The sequence below is a fragment of the Leptodactylus fuscus genome, chromosome 1 (genome assembly GCF_031893055.1).
Source record: "Leptodactylus fuscus isolate aLepFus1 chromosome 1, aLepFus1.hap2, whole genome shotgun sequence".
In the NCBI taxonomy this organism is placed as follows: Eukaryota; Metazoa; Chordata; class Amphibia; order Anura; family Leptodactylidae; genus Leptodactylus; species Leptodactylus fuscus.
Window position 1 is genome coordinate 331072126 of NC_134265.1, and position 21726 is coordinate 331093851.

The 21726-nt window shown below is 43.3% G+C and overlaps 1 protein-coding gene across 11 annotated transcripts in view; it reads right to left on the reverse strand.

The window, feature by feature from the left end:
• Positions 1–388: 388 nt before the first annotated feature.
• The window catches only part of ADD1 (adducin 1), a 59462-nt gene continuing 38124 nt past the window's right edge, over positions 389–21726 (reverse strand). For 2 of the 11 annotated variants that reach the window (XM_075261064.1, XM_075261082.1), the window contains exons 11-17: positions 18481–18582; positions 17749–17838; positions 17652–17669; positions 12032–12188; positions 10276–10614; positions 9696–9788; positions 389–3849 (exon numbers count right to left, since the gene is read on the reverse strand). In XM_075261064.1, the coding sequence (XP_075117165.1) occupies positions 3464–3849; positions 9696–9788; positions 10276–10614; positions 12032–12188; positions 17652–17669; positions 17749–17838; positions 18481–18582 (1185 nt within the window). In that variant the 3' untranslated portion in view covers positions 389–3463. Of the gene's footprint in view, positions 3850–7266; positions 7302–9695; positions 9789–10275; positions 10615–12031; positions 12189–17651; positions 17670–17748; positions 17839–18480; positions 18583–21726 lie in introns of those variants that run through there. The other 9 variants (XM_075261072.1, XM_075261086.1, XM_075261092.1 and 6 more) reach the window with 6 other exon arrangements.

Below are 21726 nucleotides of genomic sequence, written 5' to 3' on the forward strand. Positions count from 1 at the left end.
ATATTTTCCTGACTCCACAGCCCTGGTTATAACCATCCTTTTAGTAGATGGCCATTTAGGATAAGTGTGGAAAGTTACAGAACAAATACTCTCTTTATTGTAATAATATCTTTTGTATTTTCTATTTTGTACAGTCTTTGATACAAGTTAATATTGTACAATTTTCAAGTTCTATTTTGGCACTGACTTGGGTTTTGTTACCAATAAAGGACACAGATTATTTTACCATTTTCTTGCTGTGCTGGCCATTGTCTGGTGTATAATGCTGAAGATCTGATCGGGATGACCTGGACAACCCCTTTAACTGTATCCACTACCTCCAACTGGACTGACCCAGGCCTAGCGCCAACCATGGCCGACGAGGCGACTTCACATCACACCGGAGATCAGGAGTTTAAACAAATTTATTTGTGAGTAAAATAAAACAATACAAGGAAAGAAGAATAAAAATAAAATACATGACCCTTTTGTAAAGTGAATCAATACATTACCATACTAAAAACAGTGATACAAAGACCTGGAATTAAATCAATGCAAAATAAAAATTAAAAAAAAAAATTGTTCAAACCAAAACATTTAAAAGTGAAAAAAATTTCAGTGGGTCCTAACACTTAGCAGGAGGTCCCCGTCATATAGTCAATGGTAGGTGGTTGCAGGAGGTATGCATTGCTTACATACAGGGCCGGTGGTATATGGGGAAGTGATCCAGTAACATACCACACGTGTAATATCCTTCACATAGATTTATTTGGAGTGTTTCTTATCTATAGGTATCCAGTTAGAGTTTTTGGCTTTGATGTTACAACCATTCTAAGATAGAGGGGTGACAGCTTTTCGCCTCATTCGCTGAGATATAAGGAGCTGTTGGGTAGGATCAGCACCTCACAAAGTCAGGAAACCATCATAGACATTGGCCGATCCCACCAAACTAGTCAGGTCCAGCCATAACCCATGTAATGTGTAAGAGACAGCACCTTAGGTTTGGCAGATTCGTCTGTCTATGTCGCAGACAAGCACAGTGCTGTCTACACAAACAGTGACTATCTAAGCTGTAGGCCCCTGGGTTTCATACAAAGTGGGGCATTAGGGGTTAACTGCAGTTACAGTTTTTAGCTTTGAACAAAAAAGGGGCTTAAAGGGGTTATCCAAGATTTGGGCCAAACTCGGGGGCAGCCAGGACGGGTTTAAAACAAAAAGACAAGGCATATTCGCCTATCCCGGAGGTTCTGTTGTCTAGACCACGTCTCCTTTCCCTCCTGTGATGGGGCTTGCTATGCTGGAATATGAGGTGTGGAAACCATTCGGTGGCTGCTGTAGAGAAATGGGTGATGTCACTCACATATGTCACCTGTTTCTCACCAGTAACTGCTGAGGCCACCAACTGATCCCACCACAGACACAGGAGGGAAAGGGGACCGGGAATGGACAAGGGAGTGCCAGGAATAGGCAAGTCAGTCTCTCGGTTTTACACCTACTTGGCCAACTCAGAGTTTGCTCCAAATCCTGGACAACCCCTTTACTATTGTCTTCACCCTAAAAACGATAAAACAAAACAAACAAAAAAAACTACATAGTAATTCACTGTAACAGCTTCTACATACATACAGTGCCCATTACATATCAGGGCGCCCGGTACATGGCTAGATAACTAGAGTGCACTTCTATAAAGTCATGCTTGAGGCCGTACAACTCGACAATCCCTGTCATTCACAGTTTCTCACGGCTACATCTTGAGATCTCAAGTGCGGTAGAGATGATAAACGTTCACTTTCCAATAACAACAGAGATGAATGACTTCTTTAGCATGGAAGACTCGAGGCTTGCAAATGTGGTTTTCTTTATAGAATCACTTCAGGGGTCGGAAACCTTCACAATCCTAATGCTCTCCTGTGGGATACGTGCAGGAGATGAGCCTGACCCCGCTGTGTGAAGGTAACTTTATCATGAGGGGAGCTCACCTTTGTAAAATAAGGAACATTCCAGGTTGTCAAAAGCAAATGTAAAATGGTACCTAGAAAAGACGTTATATGGAGTCTATCCTTCTACTCTGAAGCCATCCTGTATGTAAGGGGGTCAATTCCTGCAGCCTACCAATGTGCTAGGGACTTATGAGGGTATAAAGCACCAGGGTCCGCAAACCCATGGCACCCCAACGTGCCCACTGGTTGATAGACTCCAGTCTCAGGATGCATGGACTGGCCTACAATATGGCCGCCTTCAGAGTGTAGGGACAAATCGGTAAAGTAAGGTGTTCACTTGTAACTGGTAAGCATCCCTATGTGTAGAGCGAAGGAGAGTTCAGATTTTGGTTATTAAGACAATGTTACGCAGTGATCTTCGTGTAGCGGCTTTACTTCCAAAAGGAATGTATATATCATAACGTATATGGTTTACTATATGGTGCAAGGAGAGCGGGTGACAAGGCTATCCTTACAGAAGTGACTACTGCGCCCCATATTGGAAAGGGCAGCTACCTACAGGCAGTGTAAACAGCTACTACTGTCAAAGATGCGACTCTTCCACCAATATACAGTGGTATTCCTAGTTCATGCCAGAATTTAGGACCAGGACAAACCCTTGCCATGGTAGGATACACGCTGATCATAGTATAATAGGTCAGGATCCAGTCTTATAGTATGTGCAGTACTTTGTATGGAGTGAATGTACCTCCTAAAAAAAACTTCATATTCATCTAGAAAAAAAAAAAAAGGAATGGAAAAAGCTGTGCAGACAGATGGACGGGGGGGGGAAATAAGTGGTCTAGGTAATTCATTCCATGTCTTTAAGGCAGCAGCAGTTCCTAGTGATATAAAAAGAACACAACGACACCAGCAAGTAGCCGTCATTAGCTAGAATTAGTGAGCGAGAACCGGGGTCGACTCGTTAAAAACGTCAGCGGGCTGGCTAGGAAAGGGTTACTGGTAACACTTGCAATCGGAAGTAGCTCAGTGCATAGGAATGGGATGGGCTGCTGGATAAAGAGGATCGTGTCGCTTTAAGGGAAAGCGCGGCGCTGTGGTTTCAGTCATTCCCCCACGTAGTAAAAGCAGAAGCCTGTTATTTACAAGAGGCATGCTAAGGGAAGCCATCATCGGGGGCAGGGGGGAGTGCAAGTAGTAATATACAAGCTAAATAATATATTATATATAAAAAAAAATACCAGAAAAGAAGAAGGGCTGACATGGTGGGGGGACATCTACACGGGGGCCTGGAGCGCGAGCTGCTGAACACACAGGTTAGCACCTTACATGGAAGGAAACATACTCCTGGGTTAACCTTTTCACAGTCAAGCTACAACTAGCGGGTTCAGTTATTGTGGGTTCTGGCATTCCTTTATATAAATGGATAAAGAAAAAAAAGGGGGGGGATAAAACAAAAAAAAAAAAAAGACAAAAAATACGATCAGGTACATTCTAGTGGTTACTGAACTGACTCTTAGACATGACAGTGTTCCTGCAGCTCTTTAGGACTCGCTCTTCTTTTTGTTCTTCTTCAGGAAGGAAGGCGTGCGGAATTTCTTCTTCTTTTTGGAGGGAGATTTCCCTGGAGATTCGTCGCTGCCTGCGTCTGCCTGTGCAGGATCTGCCTGTGCTGCGTCCTCCGCTGCCGGCATTGCAGGCGCAGGCTCAATGTTCTGAGGTTGGGGTTCTTTCGTTCCTTCGGGAGAGGTGGTGGTCTCGGTGTGGACCTGCGGGAGGTCCTCCACGGAAGCTTTTTCGTCTTGGTTTGGTTTTGCAGACGTTGGGAAGCAGAGGGATTCGGAGGGCTCGTCTGGCGTGAGGTCGGGGAGAGTCTGCTTAAAGGTTGCGGCGTCACTGTCATCTCTGTAAGTCTGCTCTTGCTGAGATTCTGGAGAAGGAGTAAAATATATACGAAATCAGTCATGGCTGACGCCTCATAGCCTCAATATAGGACAGGACAGACACTGAGGAATGTTATTACACACTTGTATACATATAGAATATCCGATAACGTATTATTAGAATGTATCATTACCAGCGGGAAATAAGATGCTTCTTATAAACGGGGCACAAATGAGATAAAAGTATTTTTCATCATCTAAATTTATCAGAAGTGTGTAATACATTCACGGGACGGATTTCAAAAGAAATAAAAAGGAAGAAGCCGACAACTCCCACCCCGGTGTAGGTTAAAAGACAGTTAAATGTGGTCAAATATGGAAAGAAAAATCATTTGGACGGGTCTTAGAATAACTAATTTGATATTAGACACTTGTTAGGGTTATGTAATAATCGGACACATGATAGGACTGAATCACCCATGGACGATTGTGTTAGTGCTCGGTCCCCATCCATTAAGGAAGATAGAGGAAAATTTTATTTTAGAAGTGATGGGAAACGCTGTTGCCCATATACTGTGAGGACGGGGCAGATCTCCATCCTGGGGTAGAAGAAAGCTTTGTCATATAGAAGTAGTAATGTGAGGAATAGGTCCATGACGCCTGCCCAATGATCAGGTGTGGGGTCCGCTGCACACTCAGGGAATCCTCCTCTATATCAGCCATGTAACACTGGCCATACATAACCGCCATTCCTCCCAACCACTGTTATATACACCCTCTGGGCAAAAGGATGGGGCATGTTGAAAGCCAACTTTCCTATCCTTTCTCTGCCATCAGGGGGTAGTTGGCAGTCCCCATAAACTTTAGATGGTAACAGCCATTTTGATTTGGAGAGCAATATACAGTCGAGACCCCATTTCCCAAAGAGGAGGGGTTCTGATTTCACATTTGGCTCCTCTAGGCGACTCCTATACTGTAAAGTACTGTCAAAACACAAGTCTTTCACTAGGCAATCTTACTGATCTGTATGTACCTCGGGTATAGTTTTTGTATAATGGGAAGGTAAGTAACCTGCTACTAGACCTTCAGTGGATTTCTTGCTTTCCTCCATTCCTACTTTAAAGAGTAGCTTTCATGTCCCGGGCACATGTGGTAAGGAGCGCCCCCTCTGATAGGCTACGGACACTACTGTCAGGAGGGATATTCTCACCTAGACTGCCAGGAACGCCCTTCTGACAGTGAAGTGCTATTGGTAAATGCACAAATATCTCTCCTCCCGAGGGCACGTAATGGAAAAGTCAACAGCGTGCTGAATTCAGTGCACTGTGCTTTCTAGCGATATATAAAACCACATGTGCCCGAGGACATGAAAGGTCTTCTTTAATGCTTGGGCTACATGGACACTGGTACACAGAGAAACCCCCCCAAAGCAGGTACATTGTAAGCATGGAGACACTGCCCTTATAATAGTAGTGTTATATACAGTGGTAGACAATTGTAGAGAAATACTGTCTAATACGTCAATGACTAGGAAGGTCAGCCAATGTTTCTTATAACCCCTTACTGCTTTCCACTACAGACCATGCAGGATCTCTTGTGTTGACAGACACTGATGCTGAAGTTCCTATTGCAGACTCGGCCTACATAGTTTTCCTCACCTTGTGCTTTCCTGCATTTCTACAGTCTGCCCAATCTGCCCTCCTACTGTGCACAACCTTCCCTTCCATGCTGCTACCCCGGACTGACATGGACTTACTGTATATCCAATACAGCTGGACAGCCGGCTAGGTGAAGGAGTTAAACACACATTACAGTAGCAAAATGGGAGGAAAGGTTTGATGTCTGCAATTTAGGAAGATGCATAGCATTGCATTTAATAAGCAAAAACAAAAAATAAACCGCTGCAAAAGAGGTCCATAGACTTCAAATGTAAACAAAAGCAAGGCATCTTTATTAGAGAGACTGGTTGTTGTATCAAAAGGAGTTTCTTGAAAACATTCCAGTCACTACATGGTCAATAATCCAAATACTTCTACTAGTTTCAGAATGGATGGATGGAGATAAAGTTTTCTAGATATTCAAGTGGGTGTATAACGTGGCCAAGAGGATAAACTGATATGTCAGGGAGCCCTGGCTACTGAAGTCACGTCTCTGCCATAAGCAATGACAACTGAGGTGACACCAGACCGGCAGAGTTTAAGGCAAAGAATCACCTTTGGTTTTTGTATTCTACTATGTTTTAGCTTTGACTCTGTTTTCTGTAAGTCATTATGGGGATGGCCATATTACCTTAGCTGCTGCTAGCACTGACATGACCCATTGACTTGAATGTTGCGGGCATGCTCTGTGCCCATCACCTACTGAGGGTGGATCCTGTGTTATCTATGTATAGGAATTACGTGTTCTGTCTCATTGCCTGTGATAAGACCACTGTTGAGAAGTGATCTCTACAGAACAGGAAGTGTCAGCCATTTGTGAAACCGCTACAGATCACTGCTACAATTTTTCTTAACTTTTGGAATTCTACATATATACAAACTATATAAAATATTAAATATAATATATATGACTTCATTGTTTTGTCCTGTGTGATAAGATATCTCGCTGCAGCAGTTTAACCCATTGTAGAGGTTCGAGCTGACTACTCCATCTGTTTACATAGAAGGCACAACATAACGTCACAAGTGTTGTTCACTTCGATAAGAAAATCCTGGCTGCTTGCTAAACATGGTAGGTGCGGTATTGCAGCTTCATTTCAGTGACCATATACCAGACAGATCCCTTGGACAGGCGAGATGCTATTTTTGATAATAAGGAGCTATGTGTTTGTGATCCTGTACAACTCCTTTAAACGGGGATTTCAAAACCTCCATCGATCAGCATTGCAGGCTGCCCCCTAATAGGGACTTTGGACAATCCCATTCTCCCATGTTTTTTTTTTTTCTTGCCAGTCTTAACAGAAGCCCTGACAGACCTAATAAACCAGACACGTCCGTGCGCCAGAATGGAACTAGTCAGTAACTAGTGTAGATTTCTGGTATAATTCCCACCGGAAAAATGGTGTGCATCATAATAAATAGGTCTGGGCAAGCTAGGCCCAAACCTGGCCTTCCCACATTTGGGGAACATAGTGAGCGAGAACAGGGAAAGTGGCACACGTTGGGCCTTGCACCAAAATATACAATATTATCACCCATGTAGCCCAGAAAATGCCCTCCCTTGTCTGGGATATTATCATGTAGCATGATCTCAGTGACTTGCTCTGGGCCGGCATTCATGCAATGGTTGCTCATAACCTTTAACAAATCGCACGATGAACTAGATAAGGAGCTTCCGCGAAATCCTTCGTTTATTCGGAGGAAGTTAATTAAAATTAAACAGAGATGCGATAGAATGAAGCAAAGCACACAAGGATCTGAGGAAGAAGTAAAGGGAATAGGATTGAAAGAATGAGATGATACTTACTATGGTAACAGGTATTCTTTAGCATATCCATCTCCTGTTTGTTTGGCAGCCACAAGAAAAAAAAAAAAAAAAAAAAAGCACAAGTAGAAAAAAAAAAAAAAAGGTCTAATGCATTCATCGAAGATGTTTTATAGTCAAATGAATAGCTGGCAACAATCTTGAGATGATATAGGCGAGAAGTGCAGAGGTGAATGCAGATAACTCACAGACATATGACCTCAATATGAAGGAGGGGGCAGGCAGGGGTGCACAAACAACAGTGCTGACTGCACATAGACAGAAGGGCGGCCCGAGAGGATGGATAGCGCCAATTCACTGCATTTATTTTGGCCTAGGTTCGCTCTGCAGTAGGGGGTTACATTTGTGTTGCAGTATCATTCTTCCTTTCTGTATACAGTAGGCTACACTGTTTGTAAAGTAATTTGTCTGAAGACTAGCAGATAAGAGCCCATGGGTATGATAGGAAGACTACAAAACACAGCACCCAATAGAAAGGAGCTTAATGCAACAGTGGTCCCATAGTCAGGACATAATACATGTCATGTACAGCCCTTTAAAAGGAGTTTCCAGGAATCTTAGTTCTGGGCCAGGAGGCTATAGAAGGGACAAATGAGTATCCCCCCCCCACCTTTTTCACCTTCCTGTAAACTGGAATTCCTGGACAATCCCTTTAAGATGGCCATGCACCACATAGCTATTGCCTTGTTTGTCTGATTGTGATTGGTCTCAACCCTTTCCCATACACATCAGAAGGTCGGCTGGTCCTATAAAAGTAGCTCATTTGATGAATATTCCTCCGATGCATTTGGCCAACGTTAGGGTATGTTCACACGGCAGAATTTACAGGGAAATTTAAGATGGACTTTTGCCTCAAAATGCTCTCCAGAAACCTATATATTTCATATATATTCATATTCCACTGTGTGAACATACCCTTACTCTGGAATAACTCTGGGGTGTAGGTTAGGGGGTCATGCAGAGGGGTAACCCATGAAGTGCCAAGCTGAGCTGTGCAGACAAGGTAACATGTTATCTGGAGTCCTTTCCATCCCTGAAAGATTTTTTACAAGTGACAACAGCAATAGTAAGAGGGCATGTATCACAATAGTTGTCGCTTTATGGGCGACCTGCATGATTTGGTGCAATTTATCAATGGTGAGTTCTACAGTTTTATCTGATACAGAAAAGCAGATGGAATTTGTGACATTTTGGGAGATTTACACAGTTTAGTCTAAATTTATACCAGCTATGTGGCATACTATGTACCTAGAGATGAGCGAATACTATTTGAAACAGCCGTTTCGAATAGCATACACCCATAGGAATGACTGGAAGAGGCCGGCATGCTATTCGAAACAGCAGTTTCCAATAGTATTTGCTCATCTCTACCTGTACCAAAATCTTTGGCAGCATATAAAGCCACGAGAAATTATATATATATATATACATATACACACACACACACATATATATATATATATATATATATATATATATATATATATATATATATATATATATATATATATATATATATATATATATATATGCGCGCTAGTTCTTTTGGATTAAATTAAAGGGGTGTTCCAACTTTTTTTCTTTTGATTATTTGATAGTGCTGCTGAAGGGTCCCATAAACACAAAAAGAAAAACCCTAACCTAAACCTGGGCCTCAGTTTCTAGCAGTGGCAGGTCCAGTCTTCAGGTCCTGGGCTGTTTGCGATGTCGTGTTGTTTGTGAAGAAGTGACTGCTAGGCCCTCCGATGGCTGCATTGGTCACCGGGCACAGTCATATTCAGTTAAGAGGTCACCACTGAAGACTAGGTTTGGCTGCAGCAGTCCCCTCTCAGAAACTGGTGACATCATCCAGGAACCAGCATACAGAAGACCAGACCTACCAATGCTGGAAACAGAGGCCGGGGAAAGGCTAGTGCAGTTACCTTTTTTATGACCCCATCAGCAGCACCACAAAAAAAATCTTCCTCATTATCTGTATAGAATTGGTTACTTAACTAGCAATTAGAGATTAGCGAACAGTATTCAAAAGAGCCGTTTGGAATAGCACGCTCCCATAGAAATGAATGGATGCGGCCGGCACGTACTCTTTGCCGGCAGCTCAACCCCCCGCGTGCCGGCCGCTTCCATTCACTTCTATGGGAGCGAGCTATTGGACACGGCTCTTTGAACTAATGTTCGCTCATTTCTCCTAGCAATGTGGACACACTACTCAAAAGCACACACTGTAATCTATATATCGCTCCCAAGTAATAAAAGCTACAAAAAATTATAAGTAAAAATAAAAAGCAAAAACCTGACGTTTGACAGGTCTACATCATGACGCAACATTATCTATAGGACTTTGTGGATTGTGGGTAATATTAATAGCAGTGATGACTTGGCCAATCATACAAGGACGCTGCAGACATACCTTCCTCTTGCTTGATGGGGGTGCTGGGTGGTGTGCGGATTAGGGAATGGTCTGGAAGAGTTTCCTTATGTTCTGCCAATTCTTCGGGGGGTCCTAGAGACATAAGAATGCTTATTATAGACAATGCCTGGAAACATGTCCTTTGATCTCCATATTGCAAGATGAAGCGGTTACAAAGTGATCAATAGACAGCCGAATTCCAGATCCCAAAAATCTCCAGGAAAAAGCCCAAAGTAATTAGTAATATCAACACGAGAGAAGTACTAAAAGTAATAAGTTTCAAGATCAAGGAGACATCATGGAGACAGCATGTAAGAACCATTACGAAGATTAGAAGACATAAATACACTTCTCGTCAGATCCCAGATACAGAATCAGTGTTGTGAGGACTCATAGATTACAGATCATTGATCAATACAGAATCATACAGAAAATATACAGAAATAAATCAGCTCCCTCTTCTTGATGGTGATTTATTAAGGATTTTGGAAAATACCATTAATGTTCCCAGCCCAGATTCCCAGAGGTGTGATCATCAATGGCGGTATACTGGCAGCACCAGAGCGCTCGGTGGGTATACCTGCAGAACTAGGCAGCAGATTTGGGTTGATGTTAAGAGCTCGGATGACAGCGGTGTGAAACTCTCTGTGGGGAGAGTCGGTTTCGGGTGTATTTTCTAGAGAGCCATCCATGTCCTCCTCTATCTCTGGAGTAGACACCTCAATGACAGGGAAACGGTCATTTTGTTGGATCACATTTGTAACTTCTGATAAATTTGTTGGTAAAGCCGTGACCAGGCCAGACGCATCTTGATCTTTGACCGACTCTACTTGAGCATCTGTAGGGCCAGTATGGGGACGTTTCGAGTCTTTATACAGTGTGTGTTCCTCCAGAACTCTGCTACTTGGGATGGACGGAGCTAGGATGTATATAAAGAGGGTAAACGCTGATGATCTAACCAAAGCATCTGCTATACCTAACAGGGATTCATAGGCAATAACGTACTGGAGAAAACATTTCACTGACTTCTTATTTGTTCTATTTCAAAGTATTTTTGCCTGTCAGTTTGAGGCTAGAAATGCACACAAAAAAATATATTACGCCTATTTTAAAGGCCAAAGCCAGGAGTGGACATAAAAGGGATGAGAAATATAAGAGGCAGGCTTTATACTACTCCTTATTACAGGATCCACTTTTGGCTTTAAGAATTTACATCTCGAACTGTATCAAAAATGACGTGTGTGTTTCCAGCCTTAGAGACAAGACAACTATAAGGCCATGTTCTGGCATAGTCTAATAGAGAGGATATTGTCAGGCCCTGGCTGCAATGAAAACCCATCAGCCCTGTGACCATGCTGTGGGACATGCTGTGCTGGCTGTGTATTGAAGCTGACATGAGCATAGTCTCTGTGCCATCCACTGGACGTACCATTAACCCATTTGTGTTCTTATACATGGTGCTTGCTCAGCAGCTGGGGGGGGGGCGCCTTGGCCATTTTATATGGACCTGTAGGCAGTGTCTGTGATTAAAGATGAGCGAACACTGTTCGGATCAGCCGTTCCGAACAGCACGCTCCCATAGAAATGAATGGAAGCAGCTGGCACGTACACTTTGCCGGCGGCCGGTCGCTTAACCCCCCGCGTGCTGGCTACGTCCATTCATTTCTATGGGAGCGTGCTGTTCGGAACGGCTGATCCGAACAGTGTTCGCTCATCTCTATCTGATCACAGATGGCTCTGACTGCAGGCACTTAACCTCTTAGATGCTGTGGTCAAAGGTGACCACCGTATTTGCAAGGTTGGTTTACTTTCACACTCACCAGTTTTCTTTAACTGCTATGTCAAAAAAATGCCTGAACTGTTAAAACAGGAAAGATATTGATCCCATACGGAGGATGCTGTGGCAGGAACGAATCAAAATGGACCAAAAAAACCAAAAACAAGAACGCAATAAAAAGTGATCAACTACCAGACAGTCACCAATATTTTATAAAAAGCTGCAACATGCCCTACACACACACACAAAAAAAAAAACAAAAAAAAAAAACACAACAGGTGCACAGCTCGCCACAGTACAGTAATCTGCCAGGTAACAAGCTGTGTCCCAGTACGTCCATCACATGGCCTGATTATTTTTATCCACTAGAAGTAAGCAGAATATATGACAGCAAGCAGAGATCTAGAAAACTGTGAGTAAGGGTATAATGAGGAAAGGTTGTACAATTTCGGTATCAAACAGTAATATTTATCTTTCAATATTGGCCTGAAAATGGACAATCCTCAGCACGTAAGTGCATGACATTCATGTACATCCCACAGTGCACACGGGAACAAACCTTCAGCGTCTTTCTGCTTGCGCTCCACTTCTTTGCGATACTCTTCGAGCTCTCGGTCCGTCAGTTTATTAAAGGGGTTTGGCCCGGCGGTGCTGACTATGACCTTTGGCTGGTACTCTTTCTCAATAATGGCTTTGGAAGCGGTGATCAGTTCTCCCTGGAACAATATTAAGAAATTCAATAGGTTAAAATCACAGAAAATCTGGTGCTATATAGGTTCGTGTTACTGTCAACTCATTATTGTGATGGGGCAAGTAAAAAAAAAACAGAACCCCAACACTCCCTGAATAAATGGCAGGCTAATCTCAGAATATAGTGCGGGTCCGCAGACATGTCACATCTCTACTAGCGGCATTACATTACTATTAGACAACAGACTGCCTTGAGCTCGGTGCTCTGCAATGTGGCTTTCCATCCCGCAAGTGTAAGCCATAAAATGTATTAGCTCAGTCCTTTCATGTAACCAAGTGAGACAACCTTCTTGAAGGGGTATATTCCCATCCTGGACACTTGTGGTATAGCCACAGACTATGCTTGGACTTGTATAGAAATGGATAGAGACTCATGAGCAGCTGGACTGCATTCAATGGTCAAGTCGGTCGGAAGTCTGGGGACCACCACTCGGTATATAGTTGCAGGTCCCAGATGTAGGACTGGAAGCCATCAGACATTCAGGGCAAATCCTGTAGATAAGCCATAAGTGTCTTAGATGTCTTCTGTACAATGTCCAGCTACAAATGGTGTAAATATGGTATGGCATAGCAGAAAACCTGTGCGACCGCTCATCTCAATGTCTGGTAATTACACAAATTACACAAGAAGAATAGGGGGTCAAAATTAGGTCATGAGCAAAATTTCATTAACGCTTAAAGTGTACCTTTAATTCTAAAACCACTTTTCATAGTACAGGTAAACTTTGTAATATAGCTTATTAAAGAAATAGGCTTCTTTCTCCATTTATCAAGCAGAGTTATGTTTTATACAGAAGTCTATGGAGAGGGGAACCCTGCTATATTCAGTGAGCTCTTCTGACACTGCTGTCACTTCAAGACTAGATTACCACTGCACAGGATGGGGCAATAAATCTATCAGCCTCCTCCTCTCTCCATAGACTTCTGTGTGTGAGCCAGATGGTGAAGATAAGGGGAAGGAAAAGACTAGCTTAATAAGTGGGGAAGGAAACAGAAGTGTAAGTAAGTGTATTTCATGATTACATATACACTGTATGTGAGAACACAAAATGTGCTTGTAATTTTCAGAATTAACACTAAAACCAAAGAACACAAGGCTCCAACCAGTGCCATGCAAGAGCAGATCAGCATTACTGTAAACAGGGCATGTCTAGATGCATGCAACCCTATAAGAGGTAGCTTCCCTTCTATGTGCATTTCACATGTCTCATATCATTATACCAGGAAGACAAATCAGTAGTGAATGTAAGGAGGGTGATGTGGGATCTGTGTGGTTGTAAGTATGCAGTGCACTCAATGATCTATTTACAAAAATCAGGTCCTTAAAAGGGAATTTGGTTCTCCAGGTTTGGGACCCTAAATCACTAGTATGGTGATGGTGTTCATGACTCCAAATCTGGCAACCTCAGTATCAGCTGTCACTTGGTTTAAAGACCCAGGTCACATCCACCAAGTTCCGCTCTTATATCATTTAATAGTAGCTGATCCATTGATCCTGGCACAGTTGGAATTTTTTCTCTAGCCCCCACCATTCCTGAGCAATCAGTGCTGTTAGTTTTGATGTCTGATATACTAAAATTCCAACTGTGCTGAAATCATTGGCGCAATGCCTATTGCTCCAATGCCTATTGCTTGAATTGGTGGAGGTGGTGAAATGGCTTCACAGAGGTCAAAGGGGTATTCCCACCTCACATACTGCTGTAAAATCTTCTTTCTTCCTGGTTTCTTGCATCATTTGGTGGGCAGGGTTTCACATGCAACCTGCTGTTTAGCGCCGCCCCCAAATTTGTGTGTAGCTCCGCCCACCCATATTGGACTATGAAGTACAGGCAGCAGCAACTCCATTCTGTGTTACTGAGGAGCAACAGAGCTCCTCAGATAGGGGAGGGGGGGAGGTGAGAGCTCTGGGATTACTGTGCTGTCTATCTTCCGTTTTTCCACTTATCGGCCGGTTTAATTGAATTTGGCTGATAAGGGCTTAGATAGGGAGTCCGTTACCTCTGTATGCAATGCAAGCTGACTCAAATCCAGCTCTGCTACATCAGTTTCCACATCAGCTTCATACTGTGGTAATGCATGGCAGATAGCAGAGCAAGTGAAACCCTGCCCACCAATGTGCCGAGAAATCCAGGAAGTGAAGAGAGCAAAGCGCCTGAAGGGTGCAGAACCAGAGTTATGGGAATACCCCTTTAAAGGTGTTCTGTTTTTTTATATTGATGACAAGATAGGCCATCAGGATGTGATCTGTGGGGGTCAGACAGCCAGACCCCACACAGATCAGCTGTGATAGGAGCCTCAAGGTTGCGGAAGCTGCTAGTGAACAGGAAGCATGTACAACATCACTTCTATATAATTTATAGTAATGATGCTGCAATTCCCCAAAAGCACCACTTTGTAGTGGATGGGGATGCTCCCTGTGCACTAGCAGCTAGAGATGAGAGAGTACTGTTCGAATCAGCCGTTCCAAACAGCACGCTCCCATAGAAATAAATGGAAGCACCTGGCACAGCGACCGGTCGCCGGCAAAGTGTACATGCCAGGTGCTTCCATTCATTTCTATGGGAGCGTGCTGTTCGGAACGCCTGATCCGAACAATGTTCGCTCATCTCTACTAGCAGCTTCTGGCACCCAGAGGCTACTAGAACAATCTCATGTGTGCGGGGTCCACGTGTCTTACCTTGCCAGATTGTATATGGATTACTTGTCCTGTGGATAGGACATCAGTATTTGGCGCTTTAAAACCCCTTTAATTTACCAGAGAGACGTTCTGGGCTCATCTCTGATGGCTCCTGGTACATATACATTGAAGAAAGGTGTACTGCCCTCAGTCTCAATGGTATAATGCACATGCACCAGGAGCTGACTAAAATGAGTCATGGTCAAAAACGGCACAGGAAAAATGTACGGTTTATACAACTGAAATGTGTTGAAAATGTACCCAGATTTCAGTCCATTGAAAACATGCCGATGTAAACCACCACAACGTAGACCGAATGGACTCTATTGGCCTCTATCAGGTCAATGGGGTCATATGGCTACATTTGATGTATGATGGGCGCCTCTCTCCCAGCATATACACCAAACTTGGGGTCTTTATAGTAAATCTACAACTATGAGCACACCTAAATGATAACCTCTCTCTTGAAAATAAAAAAAAAAAACCCTGCAGGCTAGAAAAAGGCATACTAATAAAAAAAAAAAAAAACCCAAAAAGGTTTATTGTAATAAATAACTTTTCATGGCTGAGGATTACCCACCAAAAGACTTCTAACGTGAGATGTCTACGTGTGTAAACATGACGTGATCACTCATTGTCCTAACCACACACAGCCATAGGGCCCTCATCTAATAGACACCTCATATGGTCTGGGACTGTGATATGTAACTAGTCAGACAGATTCAGTATAGAAGTTTATGGAGCTGCAACTAAACTATACGCTGGCAGCGGTGCCATGTCACAAGCCTACATTAGGGAGTAAACAAGTCTCCCAATGCTGTCACCCCTCATGTAGAATTCATTGAAAATGACAAAAATTAAGGACAACCCTTTTTATCCCCACAGTAAGCATACATGAAGCAAATGGGTGTGCAGGTCAGCTACCCAGATTCCCAAAAGAGTAACAGGGCTATATATACCTTTCTAACTGAGTGGATTTTAGCTGGACTAAAGGCCTGCTCTGACAGATCGAACCCATCAAGAGTTTCCGAACAGTCTGAAAGAGGCGCGTCCTGAAACAGCAAATTGAGTAAACACAGCAGACCAGACCTCATGTACACCATATAACACTAAAGACGTGAGAGGACATGCAAGTCAACATGGCAGCAATGAGGGTGGAACATGCGCGCAGCAACAGAAATGTGAACGACACCAATGACTGCAGAAGGTTCAGACATGGCGGATAACTAATGGGGTGAAAGGACTGGAGTGCACCCAATGCTACAGGTAAACACCAGGCCTAGTTCAGAACAGGCTCATACATTGAACTAGCCGACAAGACAGATTAGGGTTTGAGACAGGTGAACACGTTTTATTGCCAATATCTTTGTAGCTGCAATAAAAGGTTATCGCTGCTTCCTGGGATCTCGTTGCGACACTGCAGCTTATCTGACAGCAGTCTGCAGACCATGAACTTTATATATTATGGATGGTTACTAGAAAGAACAACACCCTGGTGGTTGTAAATGCCATAATAAGGGATACAATAGTAGGTTTAGGTACATGTTTGCAGGCATATATCATACTGTCTGAGCCATATTTGCCAGTACTGTCTGTGCATTTTTAGCAGGAGAGGTATAGGCTGCACACAACGGCTGGCAAATATGCAATATGTTCATTTACAAGCATGAAATCCTCGGAGAAATGTATCTATTACGGTTATATATAGCCATACGTATAAACTCTTTTCAGATGACAATGGTGGAGTCCACAAGATGAAGCCATTTTGCAGAATTAAACCCCCTTCAGCGCTACTCCGGTCTCTATTCCTTTGTCATATAAACTAACGTGGTCTCGTCTGAAATGGCGGCCAAAGTGCTTTTCAACTCCAAACCCCTTCAGGTCATGTAGTTTAGGCTTAGACTACACAGCAACATAGGTCACACAACATGAGAATAGCAAAGTTGCACTTTATATAATAAAGTTCAATGGGTTTGCCTTGCACCATGCGACTTCTAATAACCATTGGGAAAAAATCCAAACGGATTGGATTTCTGGTCGAAGGTTGCACGTGAGTTCACACCATATATTGCACTGCAGGTCGCATGCAAACTGTAACTTATGTTTTGGCTGTTAACACCCCCTCCCTGGATAAGAGGAGTCTCACAATGTTTTCTGGACGTGTGACTAGTCTTAAACTTGCTCTTATGTAACGAATGTTGCCGTAAGCCTTAAAGGGGTTCTCCAAGATTCAACGCTGATTGTCTAGGTTTCGTATAAGTCATGAACATTGGATTGGTGGGGGTCAGATGTGTCGCAACATATAACATTCAGCACTCTTTAACAATGCAGTGCAATAGTCAGGTTTTCTCCTCAAATGAAGGATACTTGGGGATGGAGTTGAGAAACTGTTCTATAAAATACTGCAGAAAAGGTCAAAGCTAACAGACTCCCCCAAAGTGATCTTCTGCCATGTTACATTGGCTACGTTCCTCCTTTAAAAGGTATTTTAAGGAGACCTTTCCATCACTGGTAACGTATAGGAGAAGCATGTTTGTTTTGTGGACGTAGCTATAAATAAGGTCACGTAATTTACCCTAGTTCTGCCCACCAATAGGGGAGATCATTAAGAAGCTCCATCATGCATGGCATTCAGCGATGGCGCCAGAAGCGTCTGTCACGGCCATGCTTGTGCCACACACCAAAGCCACTTGTGCCTATTGTTATACGCTACGCGGGTTTGCAAAGTAAAGAAGCTGCCTTGAGCACTTACCTTGTACACAGATAGTCTCTGTTAATTAAAGAATACCATTAGAGTGATGGAAGAAAAGACGTGTTACATCGCAAATGCTGGCAGCTTGGAAACTGACCTGTGCTATACTTCTGTCCACCACGACCCCGCACAGAACCTGGGACTGAGGTCCGGCTGTTTTAATATCTTGCAAATTTTGCTCTCTTATCTGGGATGAAACGAAAAGTGAAAAGAGGTAAATCAATATATTGCTTAGTACAATCAGCTCAGCAAAATTCCACTTTTACAATCCATTACAAACACTCAAACACACACACACGTGAGCGTCGGCCCCATACTGATCAGATACGGAGGAAAGGCCATAAAAAAAAAAAAAAAGCCCAGGCAACCCCTTTAAAATGAATGGCTTACAAGCACCGCTTCATGTACTAACACTGTCTGAGGATTAGACCTAGTGTATTTTCAGTAGATTTTCTGCAACTTACAGAATAATGCATGTGAACAGGGCTTTGAAAAGCCAAGCACATGTAGTGGAAACAGTCTGTGCAGAAGGACAAGCATGCTGTGGATTTTCTACAGTCAGCTCGCTCTATCTGATGGGGAAATCCAGCAGATCTCACCACTTCAATGTAGAGGTGTGAACCCCAGTAGATTTAGCGGTAAAATCACTGTGCGTTTGTACTGCAGGAATGGCCACCATATTTATAGCATTACAATAATGGACCCCTCTTTTCCCCTGACATCCTGGGCAGTGTATGGTCAAGCTAAACAGCAGCGGAGCGCAACTCACAGGAATAAAGGGCAACGTCATGGCGCAAACGTAGAATGACTGATGTAACGTGACATTTACCTTGTTCCTCATTTCTTGTACTTCTTTGGGGTCTGTGTTCAATGGGACAAACAGGCTAGGGACGGCAGAGGTGGCAGATCTAAGCCCTTCCTCTTTAGTCCACTGCAAGATGAAAAAAAAGTGATCTGGTCAGATGAATTCCATGGCAGCCATACAGGTACAGAGGTTAGTCATGCATTTCACAAGTCAGATAGGAAAATGAACCAATGATGCTGCTGCTGGAAACTAGTATAGCCAGTGATCTATGAAAACAGGAAACAGAGCTCTGAACGCTGTGTGAGTGCTCACATTGTGACCTCGGAGCGCTGGGTGGGGACTTCAAAACCTGAATTTGGACAGATATTTACATTATGCTCATTGGCCTGACTTTAACCCCTTAACTGCTTAAGAGCTACAGCACATATGTTCTCACTATATTGACTCAGATGAAGCACCTCGGAAAAATATAAAAGAACCCAAACACTTGGGATCTGGAAGAAATCCATAAGTTGTAAAATGGATTAACTACTCCCCTACTATGCAAGGACTGCTAACTGTGTCTGGGTCTTCAAACACAAGTTTCGAAGGTGCCCTGTAAACTGTAGGTTCCAAAAAATAAAAATGATATATATATAACTTTATAACTATAGAGTAGTGCTGGTCTATCCATATTTATGTCCTGGACCAGAACAAGGAATCAGCAGACCTCTAAAATAAAAGGTTACAGAGTTTTAAAACAAAGCTCCGTGCAGGACTTCTTCCTCTGTCAATTTCAGGCGGATGTTGCACAGATCTGAACTGAAGCTGTGCCGGAGAAGTTGTCAGGACCACACCACCATCATATCACTCAGTGCTTAGCGTCCATACCTTGCAGACTTCCTGCTCTAGCCGCCCCCTGCACATGATACTGGTGGTATTAGTTCTTTGCGTCCTCTCAGATAATACAATATATGCCTGATGGGAGTGGGTCTTAGAGGGGGATCCCACATCTATTTCCAGGACAGGAGCCCCATGTCTTCACTTCCACCTCATAAGAAAGCTAAGAAGCTATTATTTTTGGACAATTTACTTACTGCAGCAAAGTTAGTAACATGCACTGTAGTCCCCCCACTGCAAATCTAGTCTCTCTGCCAATGCTTTGACTTTGGGTTAAATGAGTGACCCTGCTCTACTCAGTGTGCTGGCAGTAAGAGTACGGCAGGGTCCACTGTGCGACCAAGAGAAACAAGATGTGGCTCTTCACTGTTGTGAGAATGTAAGCATTGTTGTGTAAGAGATGACAGACGTATGGTGCGGTGAGTACACTGCCTAAATACATTTTCCACATACCATCTTTAACATACATTGAGAGGTGGTTGCACTTGTAGGCAGCGCTCCCTATTCACTTCTATTGGAGTTAGAGCTTCATTAGCGAAACCTCTAGAGACTGAAGTGAGCCCCCAGAAAGGAACATGTATCTATCAGACGTTTATGTGATATCCTGTGGATGTGCCATAAAAGTCTAAGGAGGGAATAATGCTTTAAATGCCCCTACTATCCCACATGAATGTGCCAAAAAAGGAATTAAAATTTTGCATTAAGATGGTTTGTCAGACACAGCAGAGTGGTCGGGCCGCCTTAGCAAGCATTTGCCGCCTAGCAAGTACTGTGCACAAGTCTTACAACAGGACCCTTGAACAATACTTGCTTGCAGCTTGACAGTCGCCTCTGCAGACAGTGGCATTTCTCCAGACTCAATGTCAGACTAGACTCTGCCTGGACAACATAATGCACCATATGTATGCACGGGGTGAGAAACGCAGGAAGTCTGCTTGATCCTATAGACGCAGAACACTGAGGTCAGAGAAGGGGGCATGCTGCCGGCAGCTTCTGTGAAGTTTGTCTATGGCGGTGAGCAGCATCAAAACCTGGGTTTGAGAGAATTAATAGGCTGGGTAGGTTAGTACATACAGATTATGATATTTGTCATCCTGGTGTGTCAGGAAGTGGCGCACTTGGCCATTAGAACGCGTACGAGTCAAATATGTTGTGCCGAGACATCCCTACTCTGCCCACATTCACACAATGTGGCAAGCAAGGTGCAGAACTGGGGGTTGCGGCACACATTTGGAGCAAGAAAAGGCCTTGTGCCAATTGTGCACCACAATATCATCCCTTTCTGGTCTAGAGAGATGGATAAATCCCCACCACCACTGACTAAGGACTATCATGGGAGTCATAAACTAAGAACTGCAACATATCATTGATTCAGTTCCCCAACAAAAACATTAAAGCAATATGGGAAGCAGAAAATAAAAAGACCGCAGAACACAATACAAGTCACTCACCGGATTCAACCCTTTTGCACAGACCGTCCTGAGAGATATCTGCAGCCAGTATCTCATAGGACCACTGAGTACAAAGGGGATATACACTAGGATTGTGTTTAGCGAGTGGGCATCACCAAAGTTTGCAGAGAAAACAAAGATCAAAAACAAAGAAGCTTCAAAAACAGCAAAAGGAGGAGGGGGAAGGGGACTGTATCTTCCACGGGAAAACAGCCAAATCAGAGCAACTAAAAAGAGCGGATGGAAGGGATGAGGGGCTTCCAAAAGGAGATTCCAAAAGAAGCAGCTGCGACAGTCCATGGAAGAAGAAAATCAGGGGAAGGGGGAAATCTGTGTGGCTGACGTACTATTCTCCCATACATAATAGACACTGAGGAGTCTGTACCAGTCTAAGAATGGAATAACATGGCTCGGAGATGACGCTCGCACTATTCACGGAGGCTATATTTAGAGCGCAAGAGACAAATCTACTATTATATCGAGAATGTTTGCACCAGGCCTGGGAAACGTGTAGCGCATTTAAAGAGACAGGAGTCAGTAAATACTTGCATCAATGCGTTACAACATTACACTGCGCTGTTCCTCTGATATTCCTATGGAAAATGTATGAATAAGCAGATAGCTGGTTGTTACTGATCCCTACACGGATCAATCGGTACTAACATTTAATGGGGCATCCAAGTTTTTACTAAAATACTCATGTCAGAAGTAGAGATGAGCGAGTAGTATTTGATCGAATACCTCCCACCATAGGTTTCTGGTAAGCGGCTGAACACCAAGGGGTTAAACGCATTGAATAGTCGATGCACTTAACCCCTTGGTGTTCGGCCGCTCACACGAATATCTATGGCGGGAGGTATTCCATCGAATACTACTTGCTCATCTGTAGTCAGAAGTATTGCATAGAAGACTAAAAACAAAACACCTTGAGGAAACAGCT